The sequence below is a fragment of the Nerophis ophidion genome, linkage group LG12 (assembly GCF_033978795.1).
Source record: "Nerophis ophidion isolate RoL-2023_Sa linkage group LG12, RoL_Noph_v1.0, whole genome shotgun sequence".
NCBI classification, from domain to species: Eukaryota; Metazoa; Chordata; class Actinopteri; order Syngnathiformes; family Syngnathidae; genus Nerophis; species Nerophis ophidion.
In genome coordinates, this window is record NC_084622.1 from 56,780,069 (window position 1) to 56,798,936 (window position 18,868).

At 40.5% G+C, this 18,868-nt stretch overlaps 1 protein-coding gene across 2 annotated transcripts in view; it reads left to right on the forward strand.

Moving 5' to 3' along the window:
* Window positions 1-18,868, forward strand: part of LOC133563617 (neural-cadherin-like) — a 487,520-nt gene that overhangs the window by 302,520 nt on the left and 166,132 nt on the right. For both annotated transcript variants that reach the window (XM_061917839.1, XM_061917840.1), the window contains 3 exons: window positions 2,313-2,596; window positions 5,707-7,315; window positions 9,460-9,553. In XM_061917839.1, the coding sequence (XP_061773823.1) occupies window positions 2,313-2,596; window positions 5,707-7,315; window positions 9,460-9,553 (1,987 nt within the window). The remainder of the gene's footprint in view (window positions 1-2,312; window positions 2,597-5,706; window positions 7,316-9,459; window positions 9,554-18,868) is intronic.

Consider the following 18,868-nt stretch of genomic DNA (forward strand, 5'->3'; position numbering starts at 1 on the left):
GTGTAGACAGAAAAGGGAGAATGGACACATTTTGGCTTAAAAACTTACAATAAAGGTGAAGTTATAACACTGAAAGGCCCTTAGGAAATGGTGCTTTAGGACATGGCTAGCTAGCTAACGTCAATCCGCGGTCGGCAGTGTTTTTAGCGACTTCTAAATCACTAATCCTTGCCTCTATGGCGACAAATAAAGTACATTTCTTACAAGTATCATCCCTGCAGGACGAAGAATAGCTAAACATGCTTCACTACACACCGTAGCTCACCGGCATCAAAATGTAAACAAACGCCATGGGTGGATCTACACCTGACATCCACTGTAATGATATCAAGTACAGGCACGTATCTAGTTGATACTACTATGATTACGGTGATTTTTATTGTCATCACAACATTTTCTTTAGTTTTTTTAAAAATGTATATTATGTTTATAAACTCAGGAAATATGTCAGTGGACACATGAGGATTTTGAATATGACCAATGTATGATCCTGTAACTACTTGGTATCGGATTGACACTCAAATTTGTGGTATGATCCTAAAACTAATATAAAGTATCAAACAACAGAAGCAGAAGTGATTAATTAAATTTGAACAGAAATGTAAATAGAACATGTTAAAACAGAAAGTAAGCAAATTTTAACATTATATGAACAAGTATGTTAATAATTAATTTTCTACCACTTGTCCTTAACCTTCCTCTTGTGTTAACTTTCTGTTACCATCTCTTATGTTAACGGGTCGGTTTTGACCCATGTCTTAAATCAGCTGTAAAATACAATAAAAACAATTATCTATCATCCAATTTGTTTCTCATCTCTTGGTTACCTTTTTAGGCTTCCTTATCCTTGAAAATATTGGTTTAAATATTTTTGGTTTGGGCCATTGGGCCTTATTTTGTCAGTATACCCCTCGATTTCAATTTTTAAAAATGGTAAAACGAACCTCAAGAGAATCATATACATAAAAAAAAGGTTGTTGTGTTACCTAACTATTACTAGGGGGTATTAGAACACATCTCTTAAATAAATGTGTTTTATTCATTTTTTCATTTTAAGAATTTTAACTATAGTAACATCTATGGTGTTACGGGTCAATTTCGACCCATACATATTTACTTCAAGAAAAAGGCTAAAAAGTATTTTTTTCAGCAACAGAAATCCAACATCAAACAAACAACAACCAATCAAGCAAATGAAACCAAGAGAAATAGATTACTAGTTCCAAAACTAATAAAAAAAACAAAATCAGAGTGGCAAAAAGTGACACTTTTAGTGTCCGTCTTTTGTTTGTTTTTGTACAGGATAACAAGGTAAAATGAGAATCCACTAAAGCTCACATGATTGGGAGAGGAGCTGGCTGTCAGTGTGTTCAGTTGTGGCTCTTATCATTGCTTTATCATCTTATTTTTATAACTGGGTCAAAACCGACCCTAACAACACCAAGGGCATAATTTCTACCAGAGCATTTTATAATTTAGTGAAAAAAATTAAAATGTTTTATTTTGTTGACAAAGAGGTTCCTGACAAAGTCAAAAAGTTTTGATGCAAAAAAATAGATGTATGTGGTGTTTTTATGCATTTAAGAACTAAAACGGGTCGGTGCCGACCCTAACACAAGACGAAGGTTAAAAATGTTGACAAAATAATAGAATGATAAATGATACAATATGTTACTGCATATGTCAGTTGACTAATTAAGAGCCTTTGTTTGTTTACTTACTACTAAAAGACAAGTTGTCTAGTATGTTCACTATTTTATTTAAGGATTTAACTGCAATAAGAAACATATGTTTGATCTAATTTTTTTGTGGTCCCCTTTATTTAGAAAAGTACCAAAAAGTATCGAAATAATTTTAGTACCGCTACAGGTAACAGTAATCTCACTTTTCCTTGTTTCTACTTTTTTGGGTTTGTTTTCAAATTACTGCGGGATTAAAGCAGACTGCATGAGGCACAACGTTTCTATTTAATTAGGTAATCAAATTAAGACGGGAATACGGAAACCTACTAATGTTAAGATCTGGTAGGAAATGAAGTGTAATACCCTTGAGATTGTGCTAAATTTTTCTTCAGGAAAGAGTACTTTTTTCGTTTTTAGAATGTTTCAGTATTCATTTTTGCAGGGACTCAGAATACATTATTGAGCTGTCGGGTAAAATGTCTGTTTTAATTGATTCTGTATACAATCGCATCCATCAAAATGCAGCTTCCTTCTCAAAAAATACCACCTCAGTGAGTACAAACTGTTTAGCATAGATCAGGACTGTCGTTTCTTATTTTGAATCATGCTTTTCTGTGCGTCCTGCCACAGGAGCCAATGCCAAGCTGCGCTACCAGATCACGTCCGGCAACAAAGGTGGTGTTTTTGACATCGAGCCAGAGGTGGGCACAATATTCATTACACAGCCCCTGGACTATGAGCAGCAGAAAAGGTACAAACTGCTGGTTCTGGCCTCGGACGGAAAGTGGGAAGATTATGCTGCTGCAGTGGTTACGGTGATGAATAAGAACGATGAGGCACCTGTGTTCTCCATGAACGAGTATTATGGATCAGTCACAGAGGAACTTGATGGATCCCCAGTGTTTGTACTACAGGTGAGATGCTGGAATTCTTACTCATAGGCACATTTACACAATTGGTTGACAGATCTGCTAGCACTGCTGATTCACAACAAGAAGGTTCCTGGTTCATTTTGTATGTTCTTCCTGTGGTTTCTGGATTTGCATCTTCTTCCACTTATCCGAAGTCGGGTCGCCCAGACTTTCCTCTCTCCAGCCACTTCGTCCAGTTCTTCCTGGGGAATCCCGAGGCGTTCCCAGGACAGCCGGGAGACATAGTCTTCCCAACGTCTCCTGGGTCTTCCCCATGGCTTCCTACCGGTTGGACGTGCCCTAAAAACTTCCTTAGGGAGGCGTTCGGGTGGCATCCTGACCAGATGCCCGAACCACCCCATCTGGGTCCTCTCGATGTGGAGGAGCAGTGGCTTTACTTTGAGCTCCCCCCGGATGGCAGAGCTTTTCACTCTATCTCTAAGGGAGAGCGGAGGAAACTCATTTCGGCCGCTTGTACCCATGAACTTGTCCTTTCGGTCATAACCCAAAGCTAGGTGAGGCTAGGTGAGGATGGGAACGTAGATCGACCAGTAAATTGAGAGCTTTGCCTTCCGGCTGAGCTCCTTCTTCACCACAACAGATCGATATAGCGTCCGCATTACTGAAGACGCTCCACCGATCCGCCTGACGATCAATCAATGTTTATTCATATAGCCCTAAATCACACATGTCTCAAAGGACTGTACAAACTAACAACTACGGCATCCTCGGAAGAACCCACATAAGGGCAAGGAAAACTCACACCCAGTGGGCAAGGAGAATTCACACCCAGTGGGACGCCAGTGACAATGATGACTATGAGAACCTTAGAGAGGACCTCAAATGTGGGCAACCCCCTCCCTCTAGGGGACCGAAAACAATGGATGTCGAGCGGGTCTAACATGATACTGTGAAAGTTCAATCCATAGTGGCTCCAACACAGCCGCGAGAGTTCAGTTCAAAGCGGATCCAAGACAGCAGCGAGAGTCCCGTCCACAGGAAACCATCCCAAGCAGATAAAACGATCCACTCTTCCCTCCCTCGTGAACAAGACTCCTAGGTACTTGAACTCCTCCACTTGGGGCAGTGTCTCCTCCCCAACCCTGAGGCGGCACTCCACCCTTTTAAGGGGAAGAACGATGGACTCGGACTTGGAGGCGCTGATTCTCATCCCGGTCGCTTCAGACTCGGCTGCGAACCGATCCAGTGAGAGCTGAAGATCCTGGCCAGATGGAGTCATCAGGACCACATCATCTGCAAAAAGCAGAGACCTAATCCTGCGGTCACCAAACCGGAACCCCTCAACGCCTTGACTGCGCCTAGAAATTCTGTCCATAAAAGTATGGATAGATATTAATACAGTCAGGGGTGGATACTTTTCACATTTGAACCAATACTGTATCAATTCCCAGTACCTGGAAATGGATACTGGTATATACTCAACCATACCAATTTTAGATTATGTTGAATGTGTTGTTAATGTTAATTGTTTAATGATACAATTCTACCATTTAGTAAAACATTTAAAAATGAGCTAATAATGGATTGCATTGTTATGGTATTGCTGTTTAGTGGTTTGTTTGATTGATTAAAAAAAACAAAAACATCAATCAATCAATCAATGTTTACTTATATAGCCCTAAATCACTAGTGTCTCAAAGGGCTGCACAAACCACCACGACATCCTCGATAGGCCCACATAAGGGCAAGGAAAACTCACACCCAGTGGGACATCGGTGACAATGATGACTATGAGAACCTTGGAGAGGAGGAAAGCAATGGATGTCGAGCGGGTCTAACATGATACTGTGAAAGTTCAATCCACAATGGATCCAACACAGTCGCCAGAGTCCAGTCCAAAGCGGATCCAACACAGCAGCGAGAGTCCCGTTAACAGCGGAGCCAGCATGAAACCATCCCAAGCGGAGGCGGATCAGCATCGCAGAGATGTCCCCAGCCGATACACAGGCAAGCAGTACATGGCCACCGGATCGGATCGGACCCCCTCCACAAGGGAGAGTGGGACATAGGAGAAAAAGAAAAGAAACGGCAGATCAACTGGTCTAAAAAGGGAGTCTATTTAAAGGCTAGAGTATACAAATGAGTTTCAAGGTGAGACTTAAATGCTTCATATATATTTTTTTTTTAATAAAAAAAAAAAAAAAGATTTTTTAAAAATTAGAATCGATACTGTACCGCACAACATAAACAATGTGATTTGTATTCGAATCGATTTTTTCCCACACCCCTAATATATATATATATATATATATATATATATATATATATATATATATATATATATATATATATATATATATATATATATATATATATATATATATACTGTATATATATATATATATATCGCACCAGCCAAATTGTTTTAACCCAATGCGGCCCCCCGAGTCAAAAATTTTGGGGACCCCTGCTGTAAGTATTGTATTTATTACACACTTGCTGCTTGTATCCTAAAATCTGAGATGTTGAAATCACCATGTAACAGCTCTAATGCTAATCTGTGGCATGTCTATGGCAAAGCCGATGTAAATGAGCATCAAACTACGTCCGAGTATTTTGTATACTTGCTTTGTTGGCTTAGAAACATCGCAACATTATCTAGAGGCAGTTTGGCTGAGTCCGCTCTGAGTGCTTGTTTCCTCACTAAGTGTTTCAGCCGGTTTGACGTAACAAGCAACAAACTATATTGAAATATGGCACCGTTTTATTTTACGTGAATCGATACACGGTAGAAGTGATTTGGAATTCGGCCAGTGCCTAAGAAAAGGACCAGATTCGACACTCCTCCTTATATACAGTACTGTGTTTATACTGTATATACTGAAACAACTGCAATTGTGGTCTACGCTGAATCCTACTTAACACGAATCATGCTTGCAACAACGTATTTTTGACCTACCACTTGAAAAAGCTATTGCTTTGTTTTGGGACTGAGCATCCTGGTCTACATAAAACAACTGTGATAAATCTTCACTGCTTTGTGAGTCAGCTGTTTTGCGTTTGGGATGCAGCCAAAAAGCGATAATTGACACTTGTAAATGAAGTTTGGCAAGTTAAGTGAATATATTTTCATGTGCTGTTTATCTCTGCAGGTGACAGCCACTGACCCAGACAAAGACGCTGACCAGGGCGCTATACGGTATTCTATCCATGGCCAGGGGGCAGAGTCCCACTTCATGATAAATGACATCACGGGCGAGATGTATGCCCAGCGCACCATGGACCGAGAAGAGCGTTCCGTCTGGCGCTTTGTCGTCATGGCAACTGACGAAGAGGGCGAGGGATTAACCGGTTTTACGGATGTTATTATCAGTGTGTGGGACATCAATGACAATGCACCCACATTTTCATGCCTGCCCGATAACTGCCTTAGTAGTGTAGCGGAAAACTCGCCTCCTGGAACATTTGTAGTGGAAATGACAGCTTTGGACCTTGACGATGCCGCCGTAGGCCAGAATGCAATCCTAACCTACCGGATTATTGACAATATGCAGAATCCAAAGAATGAAGACCTATTTTATATTGATTCCAGCACTGGCACAATATCAGTGGCAGCTGACGGGCTGGACCGGGAGTTAGTGGAGAGTCTTCAGCTAGTGGTGGAGGCCCGTGATGGCGGAGGGATGACAAGTACTGCAACTGCCACTATTGTCTTAACGGACCTTAATGACCATGTACCAAAGTTTCAAGAAGACATGTGTGGCACTCGTGTGCCTGAGAATGCTGATGTGGATACTATTGTTCTGGAGTTAAATGCCATGGACCCTGATTCTGGTGCATACGGTCAACTGGAATTTAGTGTGGTGGATGGAGACCCAGAGCAACAGTTCTACATGGTCAGTCACCGACTGGAACAAATGGGTGTTCTTAGATTGAAGAGGAAGCTAGACTTTGAGAAGCCAGGAGAGCAAATGTTCAACCTTACTGTAAAGGTACAAGACTCCGAGTTCTCTAGCTTTATTCAGTGTCTGGTTCTAGTAGAGGATGAGAACGATAATGCCCCTGGGTTTGCCCAGAGCTCTTATCTCCTCTCCCCTTTCAGTGAGGACGCAGCTGTAGGAACCACTATCATCCAAGTAATGGCCACCGACCCTGACTCTGGTTCAAATGGGGATCTTCTTTACAGCATTCTTCCTCAGTCCGACCCCTATGAACATTTTACAGTTAGTCAGTCTGGTATTGTTACAGTCGCCAAGCCCCTGGATCGAGAAGCTTTGAATAGTTATGACTTGGTTGTCTTGGCGACGGATCAAGGTACACCAGCGCTGACAGGAAGTGTCACCGTTTACTTGCCATTGTTAGATGTGAATGACAACGGTCCAGAGCTGGAGGGAACTTACACACCTGTGGTTTGGGAAAACAGTCCAGCTCCACAAGTGGTCTGGGTCAACATGAGCTCAACTCTGCTGCATGTCGTGGATAGAGATTCGCCAGAACATGGGTCCCCTTTCTCGCTCTCCCTTCCTTCAATGTACTCTGCTGACTTCCACCTCCAGGATCATAGGAACGGCTCAGCCACACTCACAGCCCTGCGAAGATTCGACAGAGAAAGGCAAAGCAAATTCCTCCTTCCATTGATTATGACTGACAGCGGCTATCCACCAATGACTGCCACAAGCACACTCACCGTAACCATTGGTGACCAAAATGATAACGCACATCAGGCAGGGGAGAAAGATATTTACGTGTACAGGCGCAAGGGTGAGTTGCTAATTTTCTCTCATGGCTTTCAGCTTTCCTTTTTTTTTGTGCTACAGATTGAGTTAAAAGGGAAAACAAGGCTACATCTGAAAGGAAATGTTTTTACCCCATAACTGCTCAGAACGGTCTAGAATGCCATTGTATCTGCTTGTCTTAACAACCTAAGGCTCCTTTGGATATTACAATACCATGCGGAGGTCATCATTGGTCTATATTACAAAGAAATTGATATGCTTTGCAGTCAGTTGAATACAGAGGTGGGTAGAGTAGCCAGAAATTCTACTCAAGTAAGAGTACTGTTATTTTAGAGATGTATTACTCAAGTAAAAGTAAGGAGTAGTCATCCAAATATTTACTTGAGTAAAAGTAAAAAGTATGTTGTGAAAAAACTACTCAAGTACTGAGTAACTGATGAGTAACCTGTTTGTTTAATAATTACGGCAACAAATAATGCACAAAAACATAAAAATAGCAATGAGCAAATCCATAGCCAGGAATATCTCTTAAGCAACTAAAACAATAATATATATTAAATAATAATACATTAAAATAGAAAAATTAAGGCAAATTGAGCCACAATAACTTAACAGCACCATAGGCTCAGTAGGCATCCATCGATTGATTGATTGATTGAAACTTGTATTAGTAGATTGCACAGTACAGTACATATTCTGTACGATTGATCACTAAATGGTAACACCCCAATAAGTTTTTCAACGTTAATCAATTACTTAATAAATGACCAAGTCAAGGTGATCTACCTCATATATATATATACATACACACACACACACAAATATATATATATATATATATATATACAGTATATAATTTATAGTTATTTATTTTGCCGTTTTTTGTTGACATGTTAAAGGTGTTTTAATGAATATACATGCATGTTTAACATATAGATTCCTATCTTTCATGAAGACAAGAATATAAGTTGGTGTATTACCTGATTCTGATGACTTGCATTGATTGGAATCAGACAGTATAGTGCTGATAATGTCCACATTTTCAAATGGAGGAGAAAAAAAGTTCCTATTTCCTGTCTAATACATCATGAAAGTCGTTGTTTTTTGGCATCTTATTTGTCCAGCTTCCATATTCCTTTTTATACACTTTACAAGAAATATGTTGGCGGCAAACTCCGTAGCTTGCTAGCTTGTTTGCGCTGGCTTTCGGAGACTCTTATTTTCTTAGCGCAGGCGCGATGGAGGGCGCTTTTATTGTGAAGACAGGAACTGTGCGACCAGTCTTTAGGCTTGTGACGCGAAGTACGGTTGAAATAAAATGTGTATTTTTTCCTTTACACTTTTGATTGATTGATTGATTGAAACTTTTCTTAGTAGATTGCACAGTACAGTACATATTCCGTACAATTGACCACTAAATGGTAACACTCCAATAAGTTTTTCAACTTTTTTAGGTCGGATTCGACGTGTGACGGTCACGTGACCGCCTGGTTTTGTTTGATTGGTCCAACGTCACAAGTGACTGCATTTGATTGGTGAAACGCAGGCATGCGTAGTTCCTACTTTGAATGCGTGTCTGACAAAATCAAAACAAACAAAGCGTGCATTAACAGATCGATAAAAAAAAAAAGTAGCGAGTAACGAGCTGATTGTAGATAAATGGAGCGGAGTAAAAGTAGCGTTTCTTATCTAAAAATATACTCGAGTAAAAGTAAAAGTATGTTGCATAAAAACTACTCTTAGAAGTACAATTTATCCCAAAAGTTACTCAAGTAGATGTAACGGAGTAAATGTGGCGCGTTACTACCCACCTCTGGTTGAATAAGCTTGTTAGTCTTTAGTTTGCACACACCGCCGCATTAATGTATTGGTAACAGTGGAAGTAAGAAGCACTGTGACTCACCGAGACTGCCATTGTTTACCAAGCTACAGTACTCTGGCACCGCAGGCTGATAATAACATAATCCATACTCAGATAGGCCGGCTTCCTGAAGCTCTACACTCTCTGAAGTGGGGCGCTGAGAGACTATTCATTCTAGAAGTGGGCTACACAGTTGTGAGCATGATAAGTAGACACGAACGCAAAAATGCTAGATAAGGAGATAAGTGTTGGCATCAGCAGAACTCGCCTCAAAAAATAAGTTTGCGTATGTGTTTTACCTTAAACAGGAAGGATGGCATATGCAGAACTGGGGAAGGTCAACGCTCCAGATCTTGATGACTGGGACAACAAGACGTACACGCTGGAGACAAGTGCAGTCAAGTAAGAGTTGCACTTAATTTGTCTCGAAAAAATATTATCAGATTTGTATAAAATATATTTATTTTGTCCTTGGTGGTGCAACTGTGCATACTTCTACCTTTAATGGCAGAGAGCATTGGTTTGATTCCTGACAACAGTCGCTTTAGAAAGGGCATTCTGTATAAAAAAAATAAGCTGAAACCCATCATGGGATTGACTAGTGTGAGAACTACCAACAAATAAACGCCTGAAAAAGAAAGAAGATTTGATTAACAATTTTATTTGTTGTGGAAATCGCTTCCTAGCGGTCCCTCTGTCAGGCAAGGTTTTAATGATAATGTTTTTTTCAACAAAAGTTGTATCTTCTATTAGAACATGACTTTTAAGTCACGTCCGTATCCTCTCTCCCTTTCTGCTCCCATCCCCTTACTGTTAAAGACAACAGATGATTAAATTGGACACGTCCCATCTGTAAAATCTAATCACCTGCCAGCCGTGTCTCGCCGTCAGCACTGCCGTCTGACGATGCTTTGTCCTCAGCACCATGGACAGAGGCGGTGACCTTTGCTCCTGCAAGCAACGCTGGCTACACCTCCCTCCACACTTGTCAAGTCTGATTTGGCTCAAAGTCGACAATTTGTGATCACATGTGCAATTTTTTCCACTCCAAAAAAGGTTAGACCACTCTGACAAACATATCAACACGGTCGGGATTTGATAATTGAGGAAGGTCCTCGGCTGTCGTGCAGCGCCGACGAGACATCAAACTTGACTAAGTAGAGGAAGTAGAAGTAATTACAATGTGAACCTGGGGAAGTATCATTACCTTTACCAGAGGAGAGCTCAGGTGCCAATGGCGGGATTTGGCCAGCCCTAGTCGTCCTGTGGCATGGCAAGATCTACGTCTGACAGTGACAAACACCCCATGTAGATACTTCCAACACTCTTGTTTCTTGTGTGCAGACGAACAATGTTTAGAGTATGAAAGATGTGGGAGGTTAAAAAAACAGCCATCTGTTTCAAGATATTTGACACTAGGAAGCAGCAACCAACGTTAATAGGACACACAAGAAACATTTACTAATATCCATCCATCCTTCCATTTTCTACCGCTTGTCCCTTTCGGGGTGGCGAGGGGGTGGGGCTGGAGCGTATCTCAGCTGCATTCAGACAGAAGGCGGCGTACACCCTGGACAAGTCGCCACCTCATCGCAGGGCCAACACTAATATTTAAAGACGAAATGATGAACATAAACTAGGGCCTCAGCAGGTACTCAACTCACCTGGCCCCCATGGAGAGTTTCATGCCTGATGATTACACTATTTGAAGACAGTTCTAATACACAATATATTATTTATGTATTTAAAGGGGAAAAACACTTTATTTAGAATTTTGTTTATAATCATTATAAAAGACATGACGAGGGATGGATTTCTTTTTTTATGCAGTCTGAATATCAAATACATTTGATCATATTTTTTATTTTTTTTTAAATTTTATTTTAATCTTCTTGTTTACCTGTATGTCATCTTTTTTGTAAGGGGCGATGGAAGCCGGCAGACCCGTCAGCGATCCTGTTCTGTCTCCCTGTAATGTTTGTCTGATCTTGAATGGGATTGTGCTGAAAATTGTAATTTTCCTGAAGGAACTCTCCTGACGGAATAAATAAAGTACTATCTATCTAATCTAATCAATAGTCTGCTTACAATGGAGCCTGTGGCAGCTGTTCAATTTTGCCAATAGAGTCCCTTTAAAAACATCCAAATACTTTCATTAGGGTTTTAAATACATTATGTAAATATATATGTAATTTAGTATCAGGCACATGTATATTAACATTTAATATTTACATATTCTGATCATTTTAAGCATATGCAGTGCATTCATTTCAAAAATGCATCACGTTTTTCTTTTTTATTCATCACTGATTTTTACTCACTGCAGACTTTATGAGACAACCAACATAATAAAAAAATGCTTACTGTATAATGTCTGCTGTCATTACGATGCCGACTTCTGCGACGTTCATATATTCCTATTTAGATTAAACATGTCTCATAAACCTCGCAAAGAAATGAGGTGGATGTGGGGTAGGGAATAAGCGTTTTTTTGTGTCGTTCTCGCCAGTTCCAGGTCCTACAAACCATATGAGTTGGGAAATTGTGTTAGATGTAAATATAAACGGAATACAATGATTTGCAAATCATTTTCAACCCATATTCAGTTGAATATGCTACAAAGACAACATATTTGATGTTCAAACTGATAAACATTTTTTTTGTGCAAATAATCATTAACTTTAGAATTTGATGCCAGCAACACATGACAAAGAAGTTGGGAAAGGTGGCAATAAATACTGATAAAGTTGAGGAATGCTCATTAAACGCTTATATGGAACATCCCACAGGTGTACAGGCTTATTGGGAACAGTTGGGTGCCATGATTGGGTATAAAAGCAGCTTCCATGAAATGCTAAGTAATTCACAAACAAGGATGGGGCGAGGGTCACCACTTTGTAAGCAAATTGTCGAACAGTTTTAGAGCAACATTTCTCAACGAGCTATTGCAAGGAATTTAGGGATTTTACCATCTACGGTCCGGTAAATCATCAAAAAGTTCAGAGAATCTGGAGAAATCACTGCACGTAAGCTTTGATATTACGGACTTTTGAACCCCTCAGGCGGTACTGCATCAAAAACCGACATCAGTGTGTAAAGAATATCACCACATGGGCTCAGGAACACTTCATAAAACCACTGTCAGTAACTACAGTTGGTCGCTACATCTGTAAGTGCAAGTTAAAACTCTACTATGCAAAGCGAAAACTATTTATCAATGATATCCTGAAACACTGCAGGCTTGGCTGGGCCCGAGCTCACCTAAGATGGACTGATGCAAAGTGGAAATGTTTTCTGTGGTCTGACGAGTCCACATTTCAAATTATATTTGGAAACAGAGGACGTGGTGTCCTCCAGAACAAAGAGGAAAATAACCATTCGGATTGTTATAGGTGCAAAATTCAAAAGCCATCATCTGTGATGGTATGGGGGTGTATTAGTGGCCAAGGCATGGGTAACTTACACATCTGTGAAGGCACCATTAATGCTGAAAGGTCCATACAGGTTTTGGAGCAAGATATGTTGTCATCCAAGCAACGTTATCATGGACGCCCCTGCTTATTTTAGAAAGACAAGTGTTACAACAGCGTGGCTTTGTAAAAAACGAGTGCGGGTACTTTCCTGGCCCACCTGCAGTCCAGACCTATCTCCCATCGAAAATGTGTGGCGCATTATGAAGCGTAAAATACGACAGCGGAGACCCAGGACTGTTGAAGGACTGAAGCTCTACATAAAACAAGAATGGGAAAGAATTCCACTTTCAAAGCTTCAACAATTAGTTTCCTCAGTTCCCAAATGTTCATTGAGTGTTGTTAAAAGAAAAGGTGATGTAACACAGTGGAAAACATGCCCTTTCCCATCTACTTTGGCACGTGTTGCAGCCATGAAATTCTAAGTTAATTTTTATTTGCAAAAAGAATAAAGTTTATGAGTTTGAACATCAAATATGTTGTCTTTGTAGTGCATTCAATTGAATATGGGTTGAAAAGAATTTGCAAATCATTGTATTCCGTTTATATTTGCATCTAACAAGATTTCCCAACTCATATGGAAACGGGGTTTGTAAAACGGCGGTCAAAGTGTCCCAACTTGTCGATTTATATACTCAGCCATCTATTTTTCAGGTGAAATTCATGATTTATGATCTAGAAAAAACTTACAAGGAGCAGGGAAGCGAGGAAGCAGCAGACCACTTGATCATGTACTGTAAACATAGGCACACAGGCTTGTGATTAGTTTGTATGCTTCAGCGCTTATAATAACAATATCACTAATACTTGGTTAATATTCAAGTCACAAAATGGAAATGTGTAAATGTTGTCACACTTATCGGATTTCAATTGGCGGTAAAATTGAGCTCCCATTGGCTCTGCTGTGAGTGGACTTTTATTTACTTGTATTTAATATTTAGAATGCATTTAAAAAAAAATCCATCAGTCGTCATGTCTTTCATAATAATGGTGAACAATTGGCACAATTCCAGAAATAAAGTACAGTTCCACTTTAGTGTTTTTATATGAAAATATTGGCCCGAAACATCAGTTTGCTCAATTTCCTCCTTCGCAAGTAAGAAAATTCCTGTCCGTCTTGCAAAAATACCTACACCTCTAACATACAGTATCACTGTATGCAGACACCAGAAATATCAGCACAGGACTACAATAAAAAATCCACCATAATATTTTTACCATAAGTATTTGCAGCCCACTTATGCCCAATGATGAAATGAACCAACCATACATGCATATTGTGACTCCTGCAAGGACCTCATGCAACTACTCAGTATTCATACACCAGGACATCAGATAAGAAATACCAATTGCCTCTTTGTTTTATTCATATAATAATGTCTAACTGTTACCATGACAACTGTCAAGTGCTGCTAGAAGCTTTGGAAGGATTTGCCTATGTTTTTAAGTTGTTGTTCAACCATTTTAACAACAGTGCGTGAATTTGTTTAAATAGGTTTGCGCCTGCTTCTTACTGGAGTGATTTAAAGAAGGGCTATTTATTTATTCTCATCATGTATTTATGTTTGTACTTTTCAGCGAGCCATCTGTGAGGCATTTCACATCTTGATTAGAAATGAACTAAAAAAAACAAAACACTTGAATGGCATTCAGCAGAGCACAGAATTAAATTTAAACCGATTCCCTTTACTTTTATATCATAGCATACAAGTAGATCGGACAGTAGAGCCCCAATATACAAGGGTACGCCAATTAAAATGTCTCTTTTTGACACACTAATTAAGCCCACATTATGCTGCTGCATAGAGGCGCCACCACACGGTACGCCGGCTTGCTCCTCCCCCTCTAAAACCTCCTGCTACCTTGAAGTCGGCCTCCAATTTCCAAATCAGCATTTGCAATAAAAGTTACTGTTGTACATATTTGATTAGTTAAAGTTAAAGTACCAATGATTGTCACACACACACCAGGTGTGGTGAAATTTGCATTTGCATTCGACCCATCCCTATGATCACCCCCTGGGAAGTGAGGGGAGCAGTGGGCATTGGCGGTGCCGCGCCCGGGAATCAGTTATGGTGATTTAAAGGGGAACATTATCACCAGACCTATGCAAGCGTCAATATATACCTTGATGGTGCAGAAAAAAGACCATATATTTTTAACCGATTTCCGAACTCTATCCATCCATCCATCCATCCATCATCTTCCGCTTATCCGAGGTCGGGTCGCGGGGGCAACAGCCTAAGCAGGGAAACCCAGACTTCCCTCTCCCCAGCCACTTCGTCTAGCTCTTCCCGGGGGATCCCGAGGCGTTCCCAGGCCAGCCGGGAGACATAGTCTTCCCAACGTGTCCTGGGTCTTCCCTGTGGCCTCCTACCAGTTGGACGTGCCCTAAACACCTCCCTAGGGAGGCGTTCGGGTGGCATCCTGACCAGATGCCCGAACCACCTCATCTGGCTCCTCTCCATGTGGAGGAGCAGCGGCTTTACTTTGAGTTCCTCCCGGATGGCAGATCTTCTCACCCTATCTCTAAGGGAGAGACCCGCCACACGGCGGAGGAAACTCATTTCGGCCGCTTGTACCCGTGATCTTATCCTTTCGGTCATGACCCAAAGCTCATGACCATAGGTGAGGATGGGAACGCAGATCGACCGGTAAATTGAGAGCTTTGACTTCCGGCTCAGCTCCTTCTTCACCACAACGGATCGGTACAACGTCTGCATTACTGAAGACGCCGCACCGATCCGCCTGTCGATCTCACGATCCACTCTTCCCCCACTCGTGAACAAGACTCCTAGGTACTTTAACTCCTCCACTTGGGGCAGGGTCTCCTCCCCAACCCGGAGATGGCACTCCACCCTTTTCCGGGCGAGAACCATGGACTCGGATTTGGAGGTGCTGATTCTCATTCCGGTCGCTTCACACCTGGCTGCGAACCGATCCAGTGAGAGCTGAAGATCCCGGTCAGATGAAGCCATCAGGACCACATCATCTGCAAAAAGCAGAGACCTAATCCTGCGGTCACCAAACCGGAACCCCTCAACGCCTTGACTGCGCCTAGAAATTCTGTCCATAAAAGTTCCGTTCCGAACTCCAAATGAGTGAATTTTGGCAAATTAAACGCCTTTCTGTTTATCGCTCTGGAGACGATGACGTCAGAATGTGACGTCAACGAGGTAATACAGCCGCCATTTTCATTTTCAACACATTGTAAACATTGGGTCTCAGCTCTGTTATTTTCCGTTTTTTCGACTATTTTTTGGAACCTTGGAGACATCATGCCTCGTCAGTGTGTTGTCGGAGGGTGTAACAACACTAACAGGGAGGGATTCAAGTTGCACAGAAGATGCGAAAGTGTCTGCCGCCAGACCCCCATTGAATGTGCCAGGGTGTCACCACATTTTACCGGCGATGCTACGCTAATCGATGCTAACATGCTATTTACCGGCGGTGCTAAAGCAGACACGGCACGGAGATGTATGGATAACCTGCAGATGCATTTGCAACGATAAAAGTCAACGAAATCACAAAGGTGAGTTTTGTAGATGTTGACTGCCAGCTAATCGATGCTAACATGCTACGCTAATCGATGCCAACATGCTATTTACCGGCGGTGCTAAAGCAGACATGGCACAGAGATGTATGGATAACCTGCAGATGCATTTGCAACGATAAAGTCAACGAAATCACATAGGTGAGTTTTGTTGATGTTGTTGACTTATGTGCTAATCAGACATATTTGGTCGCGGCGTGACTGCCAGCTAATCGATGCTAACATGCTACGCTAATCGATGCTAACATGCTATTTACCGGCGGTGCTAAAGCAGACATGGCACAGAGATGTATGGATAACCTGCAGATGCATTTGCAACTATATTACGTTTCCTTCCACCCAAAAAAAAACACTTACCAATCGAAGGATTTAAGTTGCTCCAGTGTCACAAGATGAGAAAGTCCTGATCGTTTGGTCCGCACATTTTCCCGGCGATGCTAACGCAGCTATTCGGCCATGCTATGTCTATGAATAGCGTCAATAGCTATTCGCTCAATAGCTTCAGTTTCTTCTTCAATACTTTCATACTCCAACCATCTGTTTCAATACATGCGTAATCTGTTGAATCGCTTTAGCAGCTGAAATCCGGGTCTGAATCCGAGCAAATGTTGCTATATCTTGCTGTGCTATTCGCCATTGTTTGTTTACATTGGCAGCACTGTATGACGTCACAGGGAAATGAATAGTCGCATCGCAAATAGCGAAAATCAAGCACTTTAAAGCTTTTTTTAAGGGTATTCCGAGACCGGTAACATTTTGAAAAAAACTTCAAAAAATACAATAAGCCACTAGGAACTGATTTTTATTGTTTTCAACCCTTTTGAAATTGTGATAATGTTCCCCTTTAACCCCCAATTCCAAACCTTGATGGTGAGTCCCAAGCAGGGAGGCAATGGGTCCCATTTTATTTATAGTCTTTGGTATGACTGGGCCGGGGTTTGAACTCACAACCAGAGGTGGGTAGAGTAGCCAGAATTTGTACTCAAGTAAGAGTACTGTTACTTTAGAGATGTATTACTCAAGTAAAAGTAAGAAGTAGTCACCCAAATATTTACTTGAGTAAAAGTAAAAAGTATGTTGTGAAAAAACTACTCAAGTACTGAGTAACTGATGAGTAACCTGTTAGTTTAATGATGACGGCAACAAATAATGCACAAAAACATAAAAATAGCAATGAGCAATTTCAGAGCCAGGAATATCTCTTAAGCAACTAAAACAATATTATATATTAAATAATAATACATTAAAATAAAATAAAAATAAGGCAAATTGAGCCACAATAACTTAACAGCACCATAGGCTCAGTAGGCATTGATTGATTGATTGATTGAAACTTGTATTACTAGATTGCACAGTACAGTACATATTCCCTACAATTGACCACTAAATGGTAACACCCCAATAAGTTTTTCAACGTTAATCAATTACTTAATAAATGACCAAGTCGAGGTGATCTACCTCATATATACATACACACACATATCATATATATATATATATATATATATATATATATATATATATATATATATATATATATATATATATATACACACATACACACATATATATATATATATATACATACCTTTATATATGCAGTATATAATTTTTATTTATTTATTTTGCCGTTTTTGTTCACATGTTAAAGGTGTTTTAATGAATATACATGCATGTTTAACATATAGATTCCTATCTTTAATAAAGACAAAAATATAAGTTGATGTATTACCTGATTCTGATGACTTGCATTGATTGGAATCAGACAGTAGTGCTGATAAAGTTCCGGTTTTCAAATGGAGGAGAAAAAAAGTTCCTTCTTCCTGTCTAATACCACATGAAAGTCGTTGGTTTTTGGCATCTTATTTGTCCAGCTTCCATATTCGTTTTTATACACTTTACAAGAAATACATTGGCGGCAAACTCCGTAGTTTGCTAGCTTGTTTGCTCTGGCTTTCGGAGACTCTTATTTTGTTAGCGCAGGCGCGATGGAGCGGCGCTTTTATTGTGAAGACAGGAACTGTGCGAACAGTCTTTAGGCTTTTGACGGGAAGTACGGTTGAAATAAAAAGTGTCTTTTTTCCTTTACACTTTTGATTGATTGGTTGATTGATTGAAACTTTTCTTAGTAGATTGCACAGTACAGTACATATTCCGTACAATTGACCACTAAATGGTAACACCCCAATAAGTTTTTCAACATGTCGGGTTCTACGTGTGACGGTCACGTGACCACCTGGCTCTGTTTGATTGGTCCAACGTCACAAGTGACTGCATTTGATTGGTGAAACGCAGGCATGCGTAGTTCCTACTTTGAATGCGTGTCTGACAAAATCAAAACAAACAAAACAAACATTAACAGATCGATTAAAAAAAGTAGCGAGTAGCGACCCGATTGCAGATAAATGGAGCGGAGTAAAAGTAGCGTTTCTTCTCTATAAATATACTCAAGTAAAAGTAAAAGTATGTTGCATAAAAACTACTCTTAGAAGTACAATTTATCCCAAAAGTTACTCAAGTAGATGTAACAGAGTAAATGTAGCGCGTTACTACCCACCTCTGCAAAGCAACCTACCGATCTCAGGGCGGACACGCTAACCACTAGGCCACTGAGTAGGTCAGTTCCAGAATCCTTCCCCATCTTAATTGCTGCTGTTGACAAAGGAAGACAACAGGCTAAATGCATGCAAACAC